The sequence below is a fragment of the Balaenoptera physalus genome, assembly GCF_965194825.1.
Source record: "Balaenoptera physalus genome assembly, chromosome: 11".
Lineage (NCBI taxonomy): Eukaryota > Metazoa > Chordata > Mammalia > Artiodactyla > Balaenopteridae > Balaenoptera > Balaenoptera physalus.
In genome coordinates this window covers 60988827-61010589 of record NC_138896.1, presented here as the reverse complement: position 1 = coordinate 61010589, position 21763 = coordinate 60988827, and the positions used below count along the sequence as shown (strand labels likewise).

The 21763-nt window shown below is 43.8% G+C and overlaps 2 protein-coding genes across 33 annotated transcripts in view; one reads left to right on the top strand and one right to left on the bottom strand.

The window, feature by feature from the left end:
- Positions 1–21763, bottom strand: part of ARPP21 (cAMP regulated phosphoprotein 21) — a 167171-nt gene that overhangs the window by 57854 nt on the left and 87554 nt on the right. For 11 of the 32 annotated variants that reach the window (XM_082411819.1, XM_082411808.1, XM_082411837.1 and 8 more), the window contains 7 exons: positions 21371–21603; positions 13662–13895; positions 6454–6635; positions 5270–5374; positions 4082–4342; positions 3898–4008; positions 827–953 (listed from right to left, as the gene is read on the bottom strand). In XM_082411819.1, the coding sequence (XP_082267945.1) occupies positions 827–953; positions 3898–4008; positions 4082–4342; positions 5270–5374; positions 6454–6635; positions 13662–13895; positions 21371–21603 (1253 nt within the window). Of the gene's footprint in view, positions 1–826; positions 954–3897; positions 4009–4081; positions 4343–5269; positions 5375–6453; positions 6636–13661; positions 13896–21370; positions 21604–21763 lie in introns of those variants that run through there. The other 21 variants (XM_082411813.1, XM_082411815.1, XM_082411817.1 and 18 more) reach the window with 10 other exon arrangements.
- Positions 1–21763, top strand: part of LOC309637379 (uncharacterized protein) — a 194223-nt gene that overhangs the window by 160599 nt on the left and 11861 nt on the right. The window lies entirely within an intron of this gene.

The window sequence follows — 21763 nt, the reverse complement described above, 5'->3', positions numbered from 1 at the left end:
ACCCAGTGCAGAAATCGGGTGGCAGATGGGAGTGTGGGCTCTAACATGCTGCCCTACTCACGGAAGGCAGGGTGCCCCAGCCAGGCGGTCTTCAGCAGGACCATCAGTGGTTTTCTCTGCCGTGTGGGCAGCGGAAAGGACACAAATGTCTCCCTAGCACAGGTCACTGAGGCCTGCCGGCTTCCTGCTGCCGTCGGGGTCGCGGCATCCCATCAGGAGTGTGACACAGTAGGGAAAGAGACCGGTTCACTGTGAGACCTGCTACTCACTCTCGGACAGTGCCTCGGCCCCCCTTCCCACTGCACAGCGGCTGCCGCAGGAGGCGTGTGGCCCTCCAGACCATAAGCCAGGGTCTGAGTTCCTTCGGGACACAGGCTGCAGTGTCAGTGGCCTTCTTCTCAAAACGCTGCTTTCTAGGATGCTACAGAAACAACCTAATTTGGTGCCCTAGCCTTAGGAGCAGGGGAAAAGTCTCTTTAGGTTGAAAAGGGGGAAAGAAGTATGAACCAGGAAGATAGGGATGTAGCTGGCTCTCTGCTTTCAGAGAAACTAAGAGGATCCTCAAGTCATTTACGGAGACCGCGTTTCGCATGCATGCTAGGGATGCTGGAGAAGCTAGGGATGCTGGCGGGACATGAGCTTCTCCTCCTTGGACCTGTCACTTTTCCACACGCAGTTAATCAAATGCTCCTTTATCTTCTCTGGGGAAGGGAAATGAGCTGATTTAAATTGCCAAGCTTGGATACTCATCCAAAGAGGACAGCTGAGAGATTTATGTGCAAAATAACTGGGTTGGACGAGAAAATGGGAAACAGATTCCAAGTACCTGCTTGCTGTGCTGTCTGTGGCATCTGCTGGCCCCTCGGAGCACTGAACTGAACAGAGGCCATGGGCCGGTACTGCTGCGTGGTTGAGGTAGGGTACTGACCAGATGGATAATAATATACAGGCATCTGTGGAAGAAAGGGAACAATGGCAGGAAATGAGAGCTGTAAATGGAGTAACATTTTGAAACGTAAACTATTGTCATCTTATGACATAATGTGAGTACAGTAGATTGCAAAGACGGCCACCATGCCTACATGTGTGTGTGTGCATTACTCCTCCCATGAAAAGGTGAAATCTACTCCCGAAGCCATGAATCTGAGCTGGCTCTGTCTTGCTTTGACCAATGCCATGAGACAGAAATGATGACTTCTGAGACTTGGAAGCCTGATCCTTAAGAAGACTTGCAGCTTCCACTCTTTCAGGAGAGAACCCAACCACCAGGAGAAGTCCAGGCTACCCAGCTGGAGAAAGAGGCCATGTGGAGAACAGAGGCAGCCCAGCCAAGACCCCAACACTGCAGCATGTAAGTCAGGCCACCTGGGATCTTCCAGGCCCAGTCAAGCCACATGTGGTGCAGAGGCGAGCCATTGCTGCCAAGTCCTGCTCAAATTGCCGAGCTGGCTGTGAGCAATACAATGGTGACTGTCTTAAAGTGCTGAATTTTGTGCTTTTTAAATGAAACAAGAGTGAATGAAACAGTCACCTACAACAACAACACATTTTTATGGTAGTTTTAAATATGATCATTAACTTGAACTGTTTTTTGCTAATGGAAACACAGGTAGGTCATGAAATCTGCTGATCTCCAGCCTAAAAGAATCAGAGGATGAAATTATGAAATATGGGGAGGCCCAGCAAAGCACTTTTCAGAGTGACTGGCACATAGCTGGTATCCCAAAAAATGGATGTTCAGTTTTAAAAGGGACACATGTTAAAAATATTGTTCATGTCACCTTCGTCACTTTCTAATCACTAAGAATGACTGAAAATACTCTAATTACTTCCAATAAGATTCGAATCAAATGTCTCCTGGCTTGGAAAGACTTCCTTGCCTGCCTCGGGTCATTTATATTAAGGCTGTTTTCTTATTTTTTGAAATTTATTTATTTATTTATTTTTGGCTGCGATAGGTCTTTGTTGCTGCACGTGGGCTTTCTCTAGTTGCGGCGAGCGGGGGCTACTCTTCCTTGTGGTGCGTGGGCTTCTCACTGCGGTGGCTTCTCTTGTTGAGCATGGGCTCTGGGCGTGCGGGCTTCAGTAGTTGTGGCTCGCAGGCTCTAGAGCACAGGCTCAGTAGTTGCAGTGCCCAGGCTTATTTGCTCCGCGGCATGTGGGATCTTCTCGGACCAGGGCTCGAACCCATGTCCCCTGCATTGGCAGGTGGATTCTTAACCACTGCACCACCAGGGAAGCCCTGTTTTCTTACTAATCGATTACTTTTTTATTTACAGGCCTCTGACTTTTCCTCTATCAGCTTCTTTAAAGTGTAAGCAGAGGCGTGCCAGTACACAGCCTGCAAGGATTATCTGCTTAGAATAACATTAGGAGCCACCTGTTTGAGAACTGTGAATTTTATGGCTGTTTTATTTTCCCTCTTTGCCTTGTCCATGCATTTTTGCTTCACCCTTCCAGTGGGCGTTCAGAAAGCATTCACCCAAATCAGACAAAACTGACCTTTAAGGTTATTAAATAGGTCATTTTCTGCATAAACATAACGTTATTTCCATGTATGCCCATGGACTGTATCTCAAGTGTTCTTTTCAACATTATACATAATTGAGTAACTGAGTTTTAAAATGTTTACTAAATTGACAATCACTGTGGGTTATATCCTATACCTTTATCTGTGGTTCTTTTACAAAGAAGTTCACAGATGTCCAGACTGCTCATGAGCATGTGTTTTCCTTTTTTTTTCTTCCTTCCCTCTTTCTATTTTTAAATCTGTTGGAGAGGGAATGAAAGCATCTCTGTTGCAGACACACCAAAGCTCTGAGTTGTCTTTGCTCTTGTAGTGCACTAATTATTGAAATTCCTTCAATCAAGGAAGGGCATTTTTTAAAAAAAGTCTTCAATTAAATATTCTGGCAACTCTTCGCTTTGACATCAGAAAAGGGTGACACTTAGATGCTATTTAGGCTAAAAGAGTTAAAACTATTTTTCCCTGATAATTAAATATTTAATTTATTAGTAAAATAATTAATATATCAATGAGGTCCTTTCTCCTGTAACTTAAAATTATTTTTAACATCTCCTTAAACCCTACCAGCAACGCTACTACATTACAGAGAAGGCAACTAAAGATGGACTATTAATTATCACTCAAAATAAAATGAACAACTGGGTGAAAATCATTTCATGGTGGAGGATTTTGCATGGCTGGAAAAGAAAATAATTTATTTAAGATGTTAAGGCAGTGCCACACCACAAATGATACGAAGGTGACACTGTACTTTAAGCAGCTCATCCAATGCAATATTTCATAATTAGGATGGAATTTGCTTGGGATATGCATGCCTTGAAAATGGACCAGAAAACGCTTCTGTGCATTTTACATCTTGACAGTAATCACTTGCAATATTCTGCAAGGGATACCCAGGAGAGCCCCAGAGATGTTTGGTGGTGAAGAGTAACACATCATCAGTCTTTGAGAAGACAGTAAAAATCAGTGATCTGTGGTGTCTTACATGCTCAAGTCAATTAAATATGATTAATGGCTACCTGTGAGCGTGTGCAGGAGCCCCGCTCCCCAGGGGAGTGGAGAGGACAGTGGATGGGGCTTAGCTTCCTCCTTTCTATTCAGAGAGGAGCCCCAGAAAAGCTCCAGAAAATGCTTATGAATGGATAAGAAAGGAAACAACACGTTTCCAGAGCAGCAGCAAGAGAGATGAAAGTCCCCCAGGAGCTGGCCTTCCCCTTCCTTCCCCGAGGCTTTCCCTCCCTGGGCAATCACCCCAGCGAGCTGACATCCTGCTGGAGGGCAATGCTCTCCCATGGCCTCTGCACCAGCAGCCTGGAAAATGGGCAACTTCCCCTGGTACCAGGGACATGGGTCTGCGTCATTAAACTCACTTTCTGAGCCCCCAGGACTTCACACAACTGATGAATGCAACAGGCTGGGTCCTGTAGGCTGGGAATATCAGTATGGACCAGAAGAGCGAGATGAGTTGAGCCGGTGATGTGCTACATGGAAACAGAGGCCAAGATGCACCAGCAACCAGCGCTGGGTCACAGGTGTGAGAAAAAGCACACTTACCTGTGTGGGTGGAGGCTGCTGCACAAATCCCTGGGGCGAGGGAGGGGGCTGGAGGACTTGCTGGGAGAGGGGAGGGCCAGAGCCCGAGAAGCCCCCCGTTGGGAGCTGCTGGCCTGTGGAGGCGATGACGTAGCTTGGCTGCTGGGTGGGCTGCGGCAGGAGGGACGGTGTGTAGACAGGGCCGGCTGGGGGCTCAGGAGTCTCCCCCGAGGACTGCCGGCTCAGGTTCATCTGGCCAAACTGCGTGGTCACATCCTCTCTCTGCAAGCCATGGAGAGAAACCAGGGCGTCAGCAAGAGTGGCTGAGGAATGGGAGTGGCAGACACAGGACACAGGCTTGTCCTTTTGGGAGACGGAGGGAGAACAATTTGGAAAAAATAAACGAAAGGAATTCTCTGTCCAGAACACCAAGAGAACATAACAAGAGAAGACAGATTTTAATCATCTTGAGGATTAGAGATGGCAAAAAGTTTGACCCGTATCTCCCTCTTTCAGTGGAAACAAATTATTATTTTTTTCACTGAGGGCTTGGGATCCTCAGGATGGCACTGAGACAAGAAGGATTTGGGGCTCTGTCCTGGAGGGTCATCTGGTCTACCAGCAGTAACCACAGGCTCTGGAGGACGCAGAAGGACTTGTGTTGCCCATGGCTGCCACAAAAATCGAGCCAGAACCGGTGTCATCAGTGGGGTTTCATTTGCATGTTAAGGAGTATTTAGTCACTGGCCTGGCCTGATGTTCAGGGACAATGCTCACTCTTGTTGCCCAAAAGGACCTAGTACACTGAGGAGAAATGAGAGGCCATTGGAAGATTGGGATTCTAGGGGAACACCTGTATCAGGAGCACAGGGTGATGTCGGTTACCATCTGGATATTGACTTTTAAGATACTTCCCAACCCTCACACCAAGTTCACGTGTCTCTCTGTTCCTGACATGTAACTCTGAGGACATTCAATTCCCGCTTAGCTCGCAAACTCTTAAAAGGGTACCACTGCAGAGGCACTAAACATGGGACAGATGACAGAAAGGAAAGCATTATTTTGGAGAATGAGACATTCACACACCACCTCCCCCCTTACAGTCAGCCCAGGGCACCCACCCAGCGTCAGCCTGCCCTGCACAAGAAAGTAGTAAGACCAGTGAATGTGCTCTCCCAGGTGAAAAGTCATCCCCACATGATACAGTACCATGGGGAACTGCGGCGTCGGAGACACGGGCAGGAGATGCTGGGAAGGAAAAGACACAGCTGGGTATTGCACTGACTGGGAGGAAGCCTGCAGCCCCTGGACAGACTGGAGGAAAGAAAAAGCTGGTCAGGTAACAGGGCAGTACTGGGGGCTGAAATCCCACCGGAAGGCGATCGCATCTGACGCACACCACCGTCCCCCTCATAGGTCCTCCTGGCTCAGTGCACTCCAGAGAAGGGCACCAGCCACCAACAGGAAGCCAAAGCAGGCAGACCAGCGCCAGCCAGCCTTGAGGGAGGCTTGCTGCCCAGATATGAAGTCCTGTGTGTGTGAAACTTCTGAAAATTGTAAAGCACTATAGAATTTAAAGAATCTTTCATTCAATTAAAAAAAAAGAAGTTATTGTGATACTTTTCATGTTGTTGTTGGTGGTCAGATCCCTGGGTCTAAAAATATAGTCCAGGTACTAAAAAGTAAGAAAAAACAAAAAAAAAATGAGGTTCAGGGGACTTCCCTGGCCGTCCAGTGGTTAAGACTCTGCGCTTCCACTGAAGGCCCAGGAGCCAAGATCCCTGCATGCCGCCCACTGTGGCCAAAAAAAAAAAAAAAAAAAAAAAAAGAGGTTCACCCTGGCAACCTGCCTGGAACACTTCAGGTTTCTGAACATTTCCATGTGTTGCCCTAGAAAAGGAGGACAGCCCTGTGTCTCTCCAAGGGACAAATGAGCAGCCAGGCCACCTTGGCACGAGCTGGCTTCTGTTCTTCCCATTTAATACTGACTCTTTGCAGACAGAGGCACTGATCTGCATTAGGAATGGGTGAGCAAGGTGACACAACGGCCTGGATGGGCTTGAGTTCAGTCCCCAAGACAGTACAGACTCCTTGACACATAAAAGCAGCATCTAGATCTAAGACAAGACTTGTCATTCATTTTCCCAAGTACCATGCCTCACCATGCGAGTCACTGGACGGGGCCCTCATCTCTACCTAAGCTTAAGGATCCAGCTGAAGTCCTGTCAACCTGCAACCAAGGGCTCTAGGCTGCCAGGTTTTATTATGGAGTTGAGTGGATGGGGGTGGCACCCATGGAAAATACCGCCTCTTCCTGATGCACCGCACGGCTGAGGCTGGTGCAGTCTGCATCTCCGAGCACTTCCCCTCCCTGCCTTCCCACCAGCTCTTACCTGAGTGACCAGTGGGCCTGCCATTTGCGTCTGGGGTGGCTGGGCCTGCTGCTGGGGCCGCGGGGAGGGCTGCTGCTGGGGCTGCTGCTGGGGCTGCCCCACCATCGCGCTTCGCAGGGGCTGCTGGCTGGTCGGGGGGTTGTATATGGCGGGGGTTCCATCGGGATTCACGAAGGGCTGGCCTGCAGTGGAATCACACCTTGGTCAAGGTAAACTTCTCAAGCCCTCCTTCGGCACAAAGAACCACTCCGACAGATACTCAAAACTGGAACCTAAAGCAAAGGGGCAGGGGAAGTCCAGGACACTGGAGCCTTTGCCAGTGTGAAGACTTGACTGTTTATGACCCATCAGGCTGAGCGAGGTAACAGCGTAAGCCCACAGCAATTTTAAGCAGCCGCAAATGAATCCATCACCTTCAAGGCAATTTGCCAAAGCTAAGTGCATCTGTACAGTGGCACCCAGTGCAGAAGGCCTGTGGAGAAGCAATCTTCACCAAGTCCTGTGTCTTCCTGCCCTGCACCTCACAGCTACCAGCGAGATAACTTACACTGAGATATAAGGGCTGCTTTCCGTTTATACGGCTCTGGCGACATTCAGTTACTCATTATTTACCAATATATTTGTTTTGCTTCCACTGGGCTGGTCACCAGCTCAAAATCATTATCAGTTCCACAAATATATATACAACCAGGATATACCACATGCATTCACTCGCTTCTCTAAATAGACACAAGCAGGAGTACACAGGGGAGGGGATAGAGATTCTGAAGGTGATGCATAATAAACCCATCACAGAATCATCTTGTCATGGGAGAGCAAATATACATTATTTTGCCTTTTGAAATAATGGCTTGGTTCACTGTTATTGTTCCTACTATTTGAGGAGTATTTTATGGTTTACAAAACAGTATCATTGGAACCTCACTGGGCCTCTGAGGAAGGTAGGTATCATCTCCCTATGTTTCAGAAGAGGAAATGAAGGCCCACCAGGAAAATTACAGGAATAAGGAGCTGAAAGGAAGTGATTAAAGGGCAGCAAATGAAAGAGAGAGAAAGGAGGTAAGGGAGAGAAGAAATGGATTTCCAACATGGAAGGCGCAGTGACAGGCACCTTACATCCATGGTCTTCTCTTCCAAGAGCTCCACAGGTGTGCAATCTCATTCCACTTTAGAGACAAGACAATCAAAGTTTGGAGGGCCCAAGCAATTTATTCAGAAATACACAAAGCAGTAAGTGAGACATCCAGGAAATGGCCCTGGTCCATTCACCTCCCATCATACTACGCAACTTAAGTGAATTATCCAAGTTTGCTTAATGAGTACATGGTACAACGAGGTACCATGAAAAAAATCCAATCGTAACTGAAAATTATTCATCAACACATGAGAAGTTAGGAGAGGTGGGGGCCATGTTTCAAAGTGGAATCACCCCCAGGATTGGTAGATAAAGAAGAATCAGAATATGGGGGAAAAGATGGGCAAAGTGCTTACAGCGGAAGAGCAGTGGACTTGATTTCAGCTCAGTTAGGAGCTGACATGAAAGCTTTAGCATTCCCCAAATTTTCAGTACCCTCCCAAATACTTATATACATATGTATGTGTGTATGTATGCAACAAGTAACCTTACATGCTGCATATTCATGAACATACCTGCCAGAACCACAGGAGTTCTAACAACAGTTTCATAACCAATCACAACATGATGTGATGGAAAAGCATATGTGCCAGAATTTTAGTCAGAGAACAATGACTAAATTTAGAGGGTTTTTTTTTTTTTAAATGTTCTTCATAAGCACTTGTCTTCTTATCACTGTTACTTAATTTTAGCTATATTTTATTGTTTTAAATTATTGTTCTTTTTTCGAAAATAACTCTTCTGAATTTAAAATCTGCAACCCATTTTTTTTCCCCTGCAAAACCCAGCAATTTGGAAAAGGATGAAAAAACAGGTCAATTTACAAAAATCTATTAGCCCATTTGGGGTTCTAATCCTTACTTGTCTCCTCCTTTTTTGTATCTTAATAGGGAAGAGGAAAATTTTAGGTACCTAACATTTAAAAAAAATTATCACAGCAACTTCATACAAAATCATTTCAAAGTCAACCTCACTCTAAGCTCACACACACACACACACACACACACACACACGGATGGAAAACTAAAAAGAAAAGGCTCTTTACTATGTCCGTGACTTTTGATTTACCCCAGTGAGAATTAAGGAAGTGTAAAAAACTGACCATATTTAGGGTGAAAATATAACAGCAAAATATTCAGATGCCATTTTCGATAAATTTTAGACCCTCTGTTTAAAATATTATTATTGTGCTGTGGACCAGAAGAAAGAAACATTTCTAAATAACTGCATGTGAAAAGTACTAAGAATTCACTTGGGTAGAGAGAGATGGCAGGTTCTTTTAGAAAGAGAAGGTAGTATAAAAGGTTGATTGTTATGCTCACAAAGGAATGGTGGAGAGAACTGAGGAAAATGAAAGAAGTCAGATGGATGCCAGGGAAGAGACCAAAAACAATTTTCTAAGAGGGCTGGGATGACTGACTTTTGGTTTTCAAGTCAGGCTATGGTGGCTTCTCAGTATTCTACCTTGTTTACCAATCCAGATGCAATTACGACTGAATCCAGGCAATTAGTATGAATGACAGCGGCTGAAAATCAAAAGAGAAAGACTCACTGGCTCTAGGACTATTCCGCTTAGCAGAGGTTTTCATGTCAGAACTGCAGAAGTGTGTCCAGCAGGCCTTGGAATGGCTGTTAGCAGGTAAAGAGAGTGTAGTGACAGCGGTAAGCCAGTGTGGCGAGCTGAGCCAGGGCAGAGAAAAGGATTGAATGAGGAGCGTCCGTCGCTCTCAAATACATAACTTTAGGTGAAAAACGTCTCCACTATTCACATCAATGTGTGTAATGTGCAGCAGACATTATGTTACTAATATATAATGATTGAGCCCCTGCATGGGGACTAAAGCTCTGTTATCCATTCCAGGGATGCAAAACAAAAACGAGAAACTAAGTAGGACTCCTCCTCACAAAGAGCTTATCAATGTGCTGGTAATAAGGAAATGAATCCAAGGGCAGTTCACGCTAGAAGCAAAGTAATCATATGCTCTTGGTTTCCAATACCAAAGCACTGCTACCATGTACCCGGCAGAAGGGTATTATTTAAAAAGAAAGGGAGGGGATGATGGGAAAAATATTTTCCTTTCCTAGTCCTTAGAAGGTGAGCAATCAAATGATTAGGGAGCTGATGATTATGGATAGGCAAAGACTGATTCAGGTCTTGCAAAGATACGTTTCTAGAAAGCACACAAAAACTTCATGGTGCATTTAATCGAAAGGTGGAAGCAGTTTGGATAAATCGATTCTAGAAGTCCTGTGAAAAACAAAAACAGTATAGTGTTATGGAAGCCCATCAGGAGCATTTGAAAGAGACCAGCCCTCAAAGTCAAGTCCCTGCAGATGGCGTGTTCTTCCATCTCATGCTCCTGGACTCCTGCCAGATGAAAGCAAAGCAAAATGGCAAAACAACACACACGGCACTAACGAGGACTTGAGGGATGCCAACACCTGTTGACATCTCTGGATAGCACTGAGTTGAAAGAAAATAGCCAAAGATGAGCTTTCAGCTAGAAATTTCCAAAAGGAGGCTGAGTCCAAGACGGCTGGAGGAAGATCATTCTCAAGAGACAAACCCAGGCTTGCCTGGCAAGGATGAAGATGTGGTCCAGGGATAACTTTGAGAAAGAGCCTCTGACTCCCTCATCCAGATGCCTGCAAAGCAGAGAAACAACAGCCAATGCAGATCCGGAGTTAGAAATGCACCAAATGGGAGCTGAGTCTACAGCCAGAAGAAATAAAAAGCCCTGGTTGTATCTGGGGAACCACAAGAATGTATGTGGGTGGGTTGGTTTCAGCTGCCAAATATTCAGTTCCTAGTAAGAGCCCAGTCAATTGTGCTGACAAAGGAAGTTTCATTTTTGTTTCATTTAATAGACAAATGACTGGCAGGCACCTTAGTATTTCAAATCATTGCTTGTCTTATTACTGCTTAAGACAGATATTTTATCAATCATCGTTTTACACATGAGGGACATTCTCAAATATATGACATTGGATGAAAAACTGCTCTATTATCCACATTAGCATATATGATGAATAGTAGATATTGTTTCAAAAATATGTAATTGTTGAGGACCTTTGTTATCCACTCTAGGGAGGCCAAAAATATAACCCAGCATGGTTCCTCCCCACAAGCTCATGAATGTGCTGGTAACAGGGAAATGGATCCAAGGGCAATTCACATAAGAAGCAAAGTAGTCATATGCTCTGGGTTGCTTATACCAAAGTGTTCCTACCACATATTTGGCAGAGGGTATTTAGGAAAAGGTAAGAGGTGTGGATTCTAGGAGGACACAGCAATGCCAGAGAAAGATGAGTTCCAGCCCAAAGGAGGCAAATTTCCAGTTTCAATAGTAGAGTCAAATAAGTGATCAGATAGCCTGATAGACAGACATGCACAAGACTCACCACAGATACACATATACACACATATATATGATACGTGATAGATGTATACGTACATTCATATGTGCTGGCATATATATATATGTGGTTTTTTTGGTCATGCCACATGACTTGCAGGATCTTAGATCCCTGACAAGGGACTGAACCTGGAGCCACGGCAGTGAAAGCCCTAAGTCCTAACCACTGGACCACCAGGGAACTCCTGTTCATATTTTTAAAAAATTAATTAATTTATGGCTGCGTTGGGTCTTTGTTGCTGCCTGCGGGCTTTCTCTAGTTGCGGCGAGCGGGGGCTACTCTTCGTTGCAGTGCGCGGGCTTCTTATTGTGGTGGCTTCTCCTATTGCGGTGCACGGGCTCTATGTGCGCGGGTTTCTGTAGTTGTGGCACACGGGCTTAGTTGCTCCTCGGCATGTGGGATCTTCCTGGACCAGGGTCGAACCCGTGTCCCCTGCATTGGCAGGCGGATTCTTAACCCCTGTGTCAGCAGGGAAGTCCCCGTGTGCATATTTTTAATTGACAAAAATAAACACATTCTGGGAAAAAAAAACCATCACAATTCACCTTACATCCCACCACTCAATCACAGCATAGAATAGTACATCTTCCTCCTGGTCGAGGGATAGTTTCATGTCTAGCATTTGTCAGATCAGAGATGTGTGTAGGGAAACTCTGTTGTTCAACAGTGTTATCGGATCCTTTTCTTTAGTTAGGATCCTTTTGCAAAGGATACATTTTAATAACAGCTCCAAATTACTCATTCCAATTTGTAATTGGGACTTGGCACCAAGAGCGCATTCTTTCCTTTTCTATAAACAAGATTATAGATGATAATATACACATACACACGCACATCCACGCTATCATTACAAATCATATTCCTGCGCTGTACCCTAAAAAATACTCTTTTGAGCTTTCCCGACATACTCTGCAATTTTGGTTAAAACATACCACTCAAAACTATGCCTAGTGGCTACTCTTGTCTACAAACCTTCCATCTCAATTAAAAGTGAAAGAATTAAAGCTGACAGAGTCAGATCATACTTTGATCTGTGCCCAGAGTAATGAATATGATCCTGGTTTTCTTTTCATTTCCTTTATAGTGCTTACACTGATCCAGATATCTAATATTCTCCTTAGAAGTATCTAATCTGAAAGCTTTCAAATGGTTTTCAATAAAATGATTATGCCTCCTTTTCCCTCAAGCTTATGGCATTTTCAAAATGTCTCAATCAAACACCATTCCTTAAGAATGTGCCATATGTTTTCATGAACATGTGGCAATTATTCAAGTAACTATTTTACTGTCATGCTCATGCGTGTCTGAATTTCCTAATTATTAGTAGCACTAGACATGTGAGACGATTGAGCCAGATCACTTTTATGAGATTCTCATCCAGCGTTGCATTTTTAAGTAATCTAAACCAAACCTCAGATATATTTTGAGAAAATTCATTTTTTTTTTCAATCTCTTTCAAAGGTTTCTAGAGAAGTGACTTGTCGAATCAAGCCTTCTAACCCAGGGTTTACCAGCCCTGGCACGACTAACATATTGGGCTGGATAATCTTCCTGTGTCAGGGGCTGTTCTGTGCATTGTAAGATGTTTAGTAGCATCTCTGGTCTCTACCTTCTTAGATGCCAGTAGCAGCCCCTCCTCCCTAGGTCATGATAATCAAAATATCTGCAGATATTGCCAAATGGCCTTGGAGGCGTGGAAAAATTGCCTCTGGTTGAGAAGTTTCCCCCATGAAGCAGGTGTTCATCATTCTATTTGCCCAATGCTCTGGGTCCTCTGAAATTAGTGTGGAAGTTAACTGACCACAAAAGAAATTAAAAAAGTAAAAAACGTAAGATGTACAAACTGTTAGGTATAAAACAAACCACAAGGATATGCTGTACAACATGGGGAATACAACCAATATTTTACAACAACTATAAATGGAGCATAACCTTTAAAAATTGTGAATCACCGTATTGTACACCTGTAACTTATATAATATTGTAAAACTATACCTCAATTTAAAAAAAGTAAAAAAAATGGCCATTCATCATGAAAGAAACAATAGTCATGAAGTTACCGATTTTCCAAACCCCACCAAAACCAGTCTAATCCTAAAATCCCTAAAATACATAAGAACTTGCCCTCCGTATTCTCTTGCCACTGCTGTTCCTTATTTCCCAGTGGGAGTTGCATGGAGTTCTAAGGTGGGAAGTCAATTTCTGTAGTGAAGAATCTGCTATGTGCTCCGATCGAGATCTCAAGTTCCTGAAATATCTTGGATGCAAAAATACTTTTGACACAACAACAAGCTAACCATGGATTTAGTCTGAGAAACATCAATTTTCAATTAGTACATCCCAATTCATCACTCCATGGTTTCTGATCTTAGCTCCTGGGAATACGTGAGAGACACCATTCTCAAGGAAGAGAGGACAGAGAGGAAAGTGGATATTTCTGGGAAGTATCTGTATTTCGATTTACATACCAATATTGATAGCGATACAGAGATACAGATTCCAGCTCTCTATAGATCTGCTCTTCCTAAATCAAGACCCTACACAACAGTCCACGCACCAGGAATTTTCAGAACACTTGCTACCAAATTTATAAGCTCAAACACAAGAATAAATCTCTGATATCATGTCTCAGCCAAAGCAGAGGTAATGAACGAACCTGTATGTGGATTAAGAAGGATGCTTCCGGGTGGGATGCCTGTGGCAGCTTCGAGTGGAAGGAGGATGTAGCTGGTGCTGCTGTGAGCGACCTGGCCTCCCATCCCATTCTCTGGGTAGGTCACACAGCCGGGAGAAGTGGCTGCCACGCCCGAGACCAGCGGTGTGCTCTGGAGAGGTGGGTGGGTGCGCGACAGCGATCCTGAGGAGCCTGCACTGCTGGAGGACTCGGAACCTACCAGAGAGACACAAATCAACAAATCATCCCACATGGAGGAGAGGAGAGAAACCACTACTTAGTGTAAAGAATCCATCGCTAAAGAATGTGAGGTGAGCGCTGCAGGATGAGATTAACTAATGCCCCTCCCACATTTTATTGAAATATTTGCTGCATATTTTTCAGATGTGTCAGATTCCTAGGAAAAGAGAGATTAAGAATGAGCTCTCTCTTTCCGGCTTCTCACATGCCACTAGGGTGATGAACTGGTAAATGGTACCATAAAGCTGGGAACTCCGGGCCTGAAAACTCCCATCTCCCTGAGTAACTAATGATGTGGAAATGTCTCACTCAGCTGGAGTGACGACAGTAAAATGACTGGGATGGAGGTTAAAGAGACTGCAGTTTAAGGAGTCGTCTGTGGTCACGCAGATGGTTCTAAAGTACTGGTTCTCCAACATCCATAAAGCTGCATTTTGAAGGGTCATGGTCAGAAACGATCTTTTCCCTCAAATGTGAGTAGAAGAACTCGCTCATTCCTATTAGAAATGCTTAAGAGCTGCACCGTACCTCCCATACTCACAGAAGTCTTGTTCATATGACCAAGAGGTGAACCAAGGAGGGCTTGGCCACCATGATACTGACTGAGCATCCTTCAGATGACACAGAAGAGTAGAATCATGGGGAGATTTGTGGACTGTAGATTTCTCAAATATGTAAGTAACTGGGTCAGTGTGCAGAAGCTCCCAAGATGGAATCCAGCCCTAATTATCTCCCTTTCCCTCCAATGTGGACAAGAAAAGCTATAGCCCACGTCCATTAGGCACCAGCCACTCTTCACTGCAACCAGAGCCAAGCAGCTCCAGCACCCTTGACTGTGGCTGTTCTGGGCTCTGAATATTAACCAGAGCCTCAGAGAGAAAATGCACTGAGCAAAATTTCTGTATCTGTGAATTCAGACTAACAGATGGATTGAGTGACATCATAGGTTGCAAGAATGGAGTATAAGAAACTTTAAAAACTATTAGCCCACATTATTGATTTATGTCATTAAAAATGCATTATTCTGTGTCATTAAAGGTTAACACATATAAGGAATAGTTAAGATTGTTTAGAAGATTCTAAAATGTGCCCTTAAACTGAAGACCTTTTTATTTTTTTTTCCTGAACACAGATTCTTTTATTAAACCATTTTTTTCAAAGTGATGTTTAGTATAATGCCTTATAAATTATCTTTCTGCAAAACATAAAGAGGAAAAATATTCTGTACAGTGGATACTGGGAAGAATATAAGTAACAAAATAACATGTGATGAAGTTTATCTTTGAAATGATATGGCTTTTAGTTCTACTATCTGTTTTTGTTATGTTCCTTCTAAAATTCTCAGCATTTTTAATAATAAAAAGTGTGGCTAACATATGAATTTCAACTCTACAGCCCTAACTTATTCCAGTACTAATAAGTGGTTAAAGGAATAGTAAGTGATTTGTCATCTTTAATGAGAATATGGAGTTCTAAATCATGGTAAACTGAAGACCTTTTTATTTTATTTTTATTAAAAAATTTTTTATTTTATATTGGAGTATAGTTGATTAACAATGTTGTGTTAGTTTCAGGTGTACAGCAAGTGATTCAGTTATACATATACATGTATCTACTCTTTTTCAAGTTCTTAAATACATGAGAGGAATACAACATGTGATTGCAGAGAAGAGGGGCCATTGGAGAGTGCGGCAATTTTTGAGAAGAAGGAGAGTGATATTTACGGTCATTTAGTATGTGTGAGCACCTGATAAACACGGTAATTATAAGGACCATACTGCCTAGATAGATAGGGAAATGGAAGCACAGAAAAGGCAGCTAACTCAAGCCAACTCATACAGGTAGACAATGACAGAGCTGGGATGTGATCCAGGCAGACTGATCTAGATTTAACCATGACCCAACACCGACTGCCACCAGTGTTCTCAGGTGGGAATCTTCTCTGCCTTTTCCATGACTTTATTATTCAGAATGATAAAGTTTCAGATTAATTCAGGATGCTCCATCTAACTAATGCTGATGGGGTTCTGAATAATGTATGGGCAGAAAAATGAAGGATTTAAAAGGAAATGTGGGGGCTTCCCTGGTGGCGCAGTGGTTGAGAATCTGCCTGCCAATGCAGGGGACACGGGTTCGAGCCCTGGCCTGGGAGGATCCCACATGCCGCGGAGCAACTAGGCCCGTGAGCCACAATTACTGAGCCTGCGCGTCTGGAGCCTGTGCTCCGCAACAAGAGAGGCCGCGATAGTGAGAGGCCCGCGCACCGCGATGAAGAGTGGCCCCCGCTTGCCGCAACTGGAGAAAGTCCTCGCACAGAAACAAAGACCCAACACAGCTATAAATAAATAAATAAATTTAAAAAAAAAGAAAAATCATGAAGGTCCAAACCCTTTCTTTAAAAAAAAAAAAAAAAAAAAAAAAGGAAATGTGGAAATACTAAGAGTAGTGTTGAGACCACATGGCTGACACGTCTGATCCTGCAGTCACTGCCCCAGTGCAAACTGTAGCATGCGTTTGTGGACTTGTGCCCATGATTTGATGCTACAGTCCAAGTCTGACACTTAGCAGCGTCAACAACAACAGCAAGAACAGTAATAATACAATAACACTTCCTGACCCCAGACGATGAAGCTCATACACAACTGAGTCAGCCCACATCCAGGCTGAGGGGTTAGACAGTAAGAAAAAGTCGGGGCTAACAAGGGATCTAGCACCATCCTGGGCGTGTGTGCTGGTGGTGGAGATCGATACACGGAGACTAATGTGCCTCAACAAAATCCAAAAGATGACTTCATTTTGGCTTTTGGAAGATGGCCATTCATCACTGATTGACAGTATTTCCTTCTGCTGGCTGAGAAAAAGCAGCAGCTTCAACAGGAATAATGAGGAGACAAGGTAAAGATAATGGAAATGATTTGATCCCACAGGTTAAAAGAAGGGAAGAAGGAAAAGTAAATTTGGCTTAAACTCTCAACACTTGCAAAGCTGGAGGCAGTCAGACCTCCCTGGAGGGATGCCTCAGCAATCACCCTGCACCCTGGCTGGCGTATAACCAGCTCTGACCAGCTTCTAAACATCCATCACCTAGAATCAGGTAAAGCAGTATTTGACACGTAGCCAGCATTACTGAAATTCTTGATCAAAAATGGCTGCTACCAATGGTGATAAAAGGCACAGGATTAGAAGTGTTCACAGATTTTACAAAAAAATTAATATTTGAGAACTTTACTACTTTGGGTGCTGAGAGTGGTTTGTGCTTCCTTTTTTTAGGGACTTAGTGATAGCAACGGCAAATATTTAAACAGTATGTCTATGTGACACAGTGTTAATCACGCTATATGAATTATCTAATCTACTTTTCATAGCAACCTCATTTTGCAGATGAGAGCCGATCCTCAGAGACGTTAAGTAGATTCCCCAAGGGCAGTTAGCGCGTGGAGGAGTCTGAGTTCAAACCCAGGCAACGCAACTTCAGGGACCAAGCGTGAAGCCTGCAGGTCATGTGTTTACCCTAAAGTCATTCCAGCAAGAACCAGGTAGGACCAGGGCCCTGACCAGGCCTATGCCAAGTTCTAGGAGATACTGCACAGAAATTCAATGCTACTCACAATGGGATGCTCAGAAATTGCAAGCTGGACCCTGAGGGGCAGCTGATGGGAGGTGTAGACCGAAGACACCAGGGTGGCTGGGTGAAAGCCTCAGGTGAACCCTCAGGAGGGACACAGGAAAAGGGAAAAATGGGAAGAGACTGGAAAAGAGATCGTAAGGCCAAGCAAAATGGAAATCCAGGAAAGCGATGGGGCAGCAAGGAGAGGGCAGGGGCAGATTCCCTTGGAGGAGGGAATGAGCATTCACGCCCCAGGGAGGGAGCACCCCGAGTTTTGGTTCCAGTTCTGCCAGAACTAGTGGTATTTCCTTCAGGAAGTGACATCTTCTTTAGACCTCGATGTCTTCTTTCGTGAAATATAAGCCACCAGACTAAATGATGCGTAGAGGCGAGCATGATGCCCTTGAAGTTCCCCTCGGCTTAACTACACTTTAGACAGGCTTCTTCCTGATTACCGGCCCTTTACCTCCCTTTTCTTAGCGCATCTCTGCTCCTTTAAGGTGCAAATCTTCTCCCAGCCTTTTATCAGCTTTACAACCGGGGAAGGTCTTTCTTAAGGACTTGGGAGCCATCCGTTCGAAGTGAAATCCTCAAGAAAAACGATGCTTTTCTCTGCAAGTCTCAGCACCAATTAGCAAACACAGGCGTTCTAATCAAATTGACCAATCACCTATTTAAGGCCCTCTAGCTCATTTCCAGACTCTCCTGCCTTTGTTTCAGCAGGGTTGAGTTTGGTTTCTCTCCCCTACTGCAACAGTCTTGACCTCTATTGAATTAGTTATGGGTAAAGTCTTCCCTGCCTCTTTAACTCATCAGATGCAATTTTTCTTTTACAGGGACCCTGAACCATGAGTATTTTTTTTCTCCTGAGTTTGAGAAAATGTTTCCAGATCCAAGTGTCAGAGTTCAGTAGAATAACCTAAAACTTCTGAGATTACGAGGGAAAAAGAATATCCAGGATGCATTAGTGTAGTGACGAAAATAAACACGGAGAAGAGGAAGTGATGGAAAGATGAGGCATCTTGCACTGTCTCCAGAAATACCCCAGGGCATAGACCAGGAAGGTAACAACAACAAAGATACCCTTGTCTCCAGAAAACAAGATGCCAGGCCATGTAAAATGGTGAAAACAAAACGGAAGGCTATCTTACTTCTCCAGAGCAGTTGTTTCTCAAGCTTGGTTTGTAGAGAAGCCATCTGTGCTTGAACAAATTCTTCTTGTGAGTCTGATGCAGCTAAAGTCGAGAAGCCCTGCTCTGGACATCAAGAGGGAAGGATGGTAGTAAAACATAATGGTGTGGCCAGTGTGGAAAGAAACAGATATCACACACTTATTTCTCAACCCCATGTTCATGGCAGCATTATTTACTATAGCCAAGACATGGAAGCAACCTAAATGTCCATCGACAGATGAATGGATAAAGACAATGTGGTACACATATACAATAGAATATGACTCAGCCATAAAAAGATTGAAATAATGCCATCTGCAGCAACATGGATGGACCTAGAGATTATCATACTAAGCGAAGTAAGTCAGAAAGAGAAAGACAAATACCATATGATATCACTTATATGTGGAGTCTATAGAAACAATACAAGTGAACTTATTTACAAAACAGAAACAGACTCACAGACTTCGAAAACAAACTTACGGTTCCCAAAGAGGGAAGGGTGGAGAGGGATAGATCAGGAGGTTGGGATTAACAGATACACACTAATATATATAAAATCGATAATCAATAAGGACCAACTGTATAGCACAGGGAACTCTACTCAACACTCTGTAATAACCTATATGGGAAAATAATCTGAAAAAGAATTCAGTTACATGTATAAGTGAACCACTTTGCTGTACACCTGAAACTAACACAACATTGTAAATCAACTATACCCCAATATAAAATAAAAATTAGATTAAAAAACCCAACCAAACAAACAAACAAAAAAACCAACATGGCGTGGCCAGTGTGGAAAGAAAGAGATATCACACACACTTATCTCTCAACCCCATCGCCACTACCAAGAAACAGCTGGGGTCGCGGTGCAAGCGCCATTCAAGTCCTCTTCCCAATGAGGATGTGATGAAATCAGCTGTCTCCACAGGCCTGCACTGGACCCCTGATAGGTGACCACTGCTGTGCTCAGTGCAGGGGGTACAATAAGGGAAATACAGCCCAGATCTCAAGAGGATGTGCTTGTGCATTCTGACTTCAGTTAATATGCTTTGCCCCAAATGTAGCAAAACATGTTTCCCACCTGGAAAGAGTCTCATTATTAACTATTTGAAGCTAGAACCTATGTAATTAGAGGAGGAGAAGAATAACTTAAACGTCACAACTCCAGACTTAGTTTCTAAAAGGTCAAAAAAAGTTTGCCATTCCACTGTGAACAATAAAGTAAAAAATCAGAAACTTGTGTGGTTCTGAAGCTCCATGACAGCAAAATTGACAGCTTTGCTTCATAAAACCACCTTGGGAGATTGTAAGTTTGTTTTGACATCCTATCTTGATCCCCTTTAATTTTTTTTCTTGCCATTCCTGTACCTTGACAGGCTTTCAAATGGAGACACTTAGATGAAAAGAAAAAAAAAAAATGTCTGAAGCACTTACAATTTCTAATCATTCTTCAAAGAACATGGCATTGTAGCATTCTTGAAGTGTTTTAAATGTTTCCAAAGAGCTTTGCTTTGGAGATGATTGGTGGTTGGTGTGTGGAGACGGACGATTAATTTAAAAATCTTAAGAGCTCTTTGGGTGTGCTGGAATTTTTAAGTGCACCATTTAAGGTACTTGGTTTCTGCGTCTGAAGGAGATTTAAAACTCTTTAACCTTTCTTAGTTTACAGGAACTCAAGTGTACCACAGTAGATTTTCTTGACTTTAGTTGCTGCAATAGTGGGATATAAGAGCAATTAATTAGGGGAAGAAATCGAGAATTCACCAATTGGTGAATAAAAATGACAGAAGGCAGTGCGAGCCCACCTGAATCTTTCCAAGAAGCAGGATATATACATAAAGTAGTGGCTGAGACTAAATGCTATTAATTTTCTGCCTATGTAGGAAAACACAAGATAATTTCTTAGGAAGCACTTGTCAACAACATAATTATGTTAAACCATTAGCATAATGAGCCGAGGTTTCACAAAGAGGCTCCCCAGCCTTAGTGAGAAGCTTGGTTGGGAAAGTATTCACAGTGGAGGACTGCCCGTGTTTAACCTCTGCTTGGCGTTGCCCATTCAGCATTCCCCCTCGGGGCCCTGGACTCCCCCACTCACTGCACACGCAGGCTATGAACGCACCAGTATGAATGCAAACTTCAACTACCTATGTCAAAAGATCACTATTCACTTACAAGAAAAAAACGGGAAAAAAGAAGATGCATGCACCTAGCTACTTGGAAACTTGAAAATTTCTGAGGCTCTCTTTCCTTATCCTATTCCTTATCTTTAAGGAATAAATCACAATATTGAATTTTTAAAAATAGCTAAGCTTGGTTAAATAGCTGCCTTGTGCAGGTGCCTTGGTAACTGATTTTATATAAATGGTCAAATTTAAACTTACAATAGTCTACTGAGGGGAGTTACAGTAACAGTCTATTACCACCCACATTTTATAGATAAGGAAATTGAAGATTAGAGAGGTTAACAATTGGACCCAGGCACACAGCTCGCAAGAGGCAGTACTGTTATTTCAATTGCACCTTCTGACTTCTTTGCTATCCCAGTGATTAGTATCATTCACATCGTTATCTTTAGTTCAGGGAAGTCAGGGAGAGCGCTCACTGCACAGCTTGGGTGGAATCAGAGGAAACTATCACGGGACATAAACCCATTCAGTACTAACTACCTGCTTTGGACAGCTTCCCGGTACTCCTGCTACTGGATGTGCTGTCACCCCTGGTCAGCATCGTGATGCCCCCAAAACTCGCCGTCTTGGTCATGGCAGGCTTGAGATTGCGGTTGGAGCTGTCAGAATCTGTGCTGCTCCAGGCTCTTTGGTGGTCGGACCACTTGAGTTCATTCTCCGAGCTGCTCTGCCGGCTTCCAGATGTTCTCCCCCAGCTGTCTCTGTTGCCCCTGGAGCGTGGCCATCAGAAAGATGCACGGGACAGCATCAGATTCCGAGAGCGGAACGGACACAGAGCGGGACCTTTCTTGTAAGAATCGTCTACACAAGACCCTTCTTGTCAACCCTTTCCATGACACGTGTCGCCTCACAAACAGTGCACAGACACCT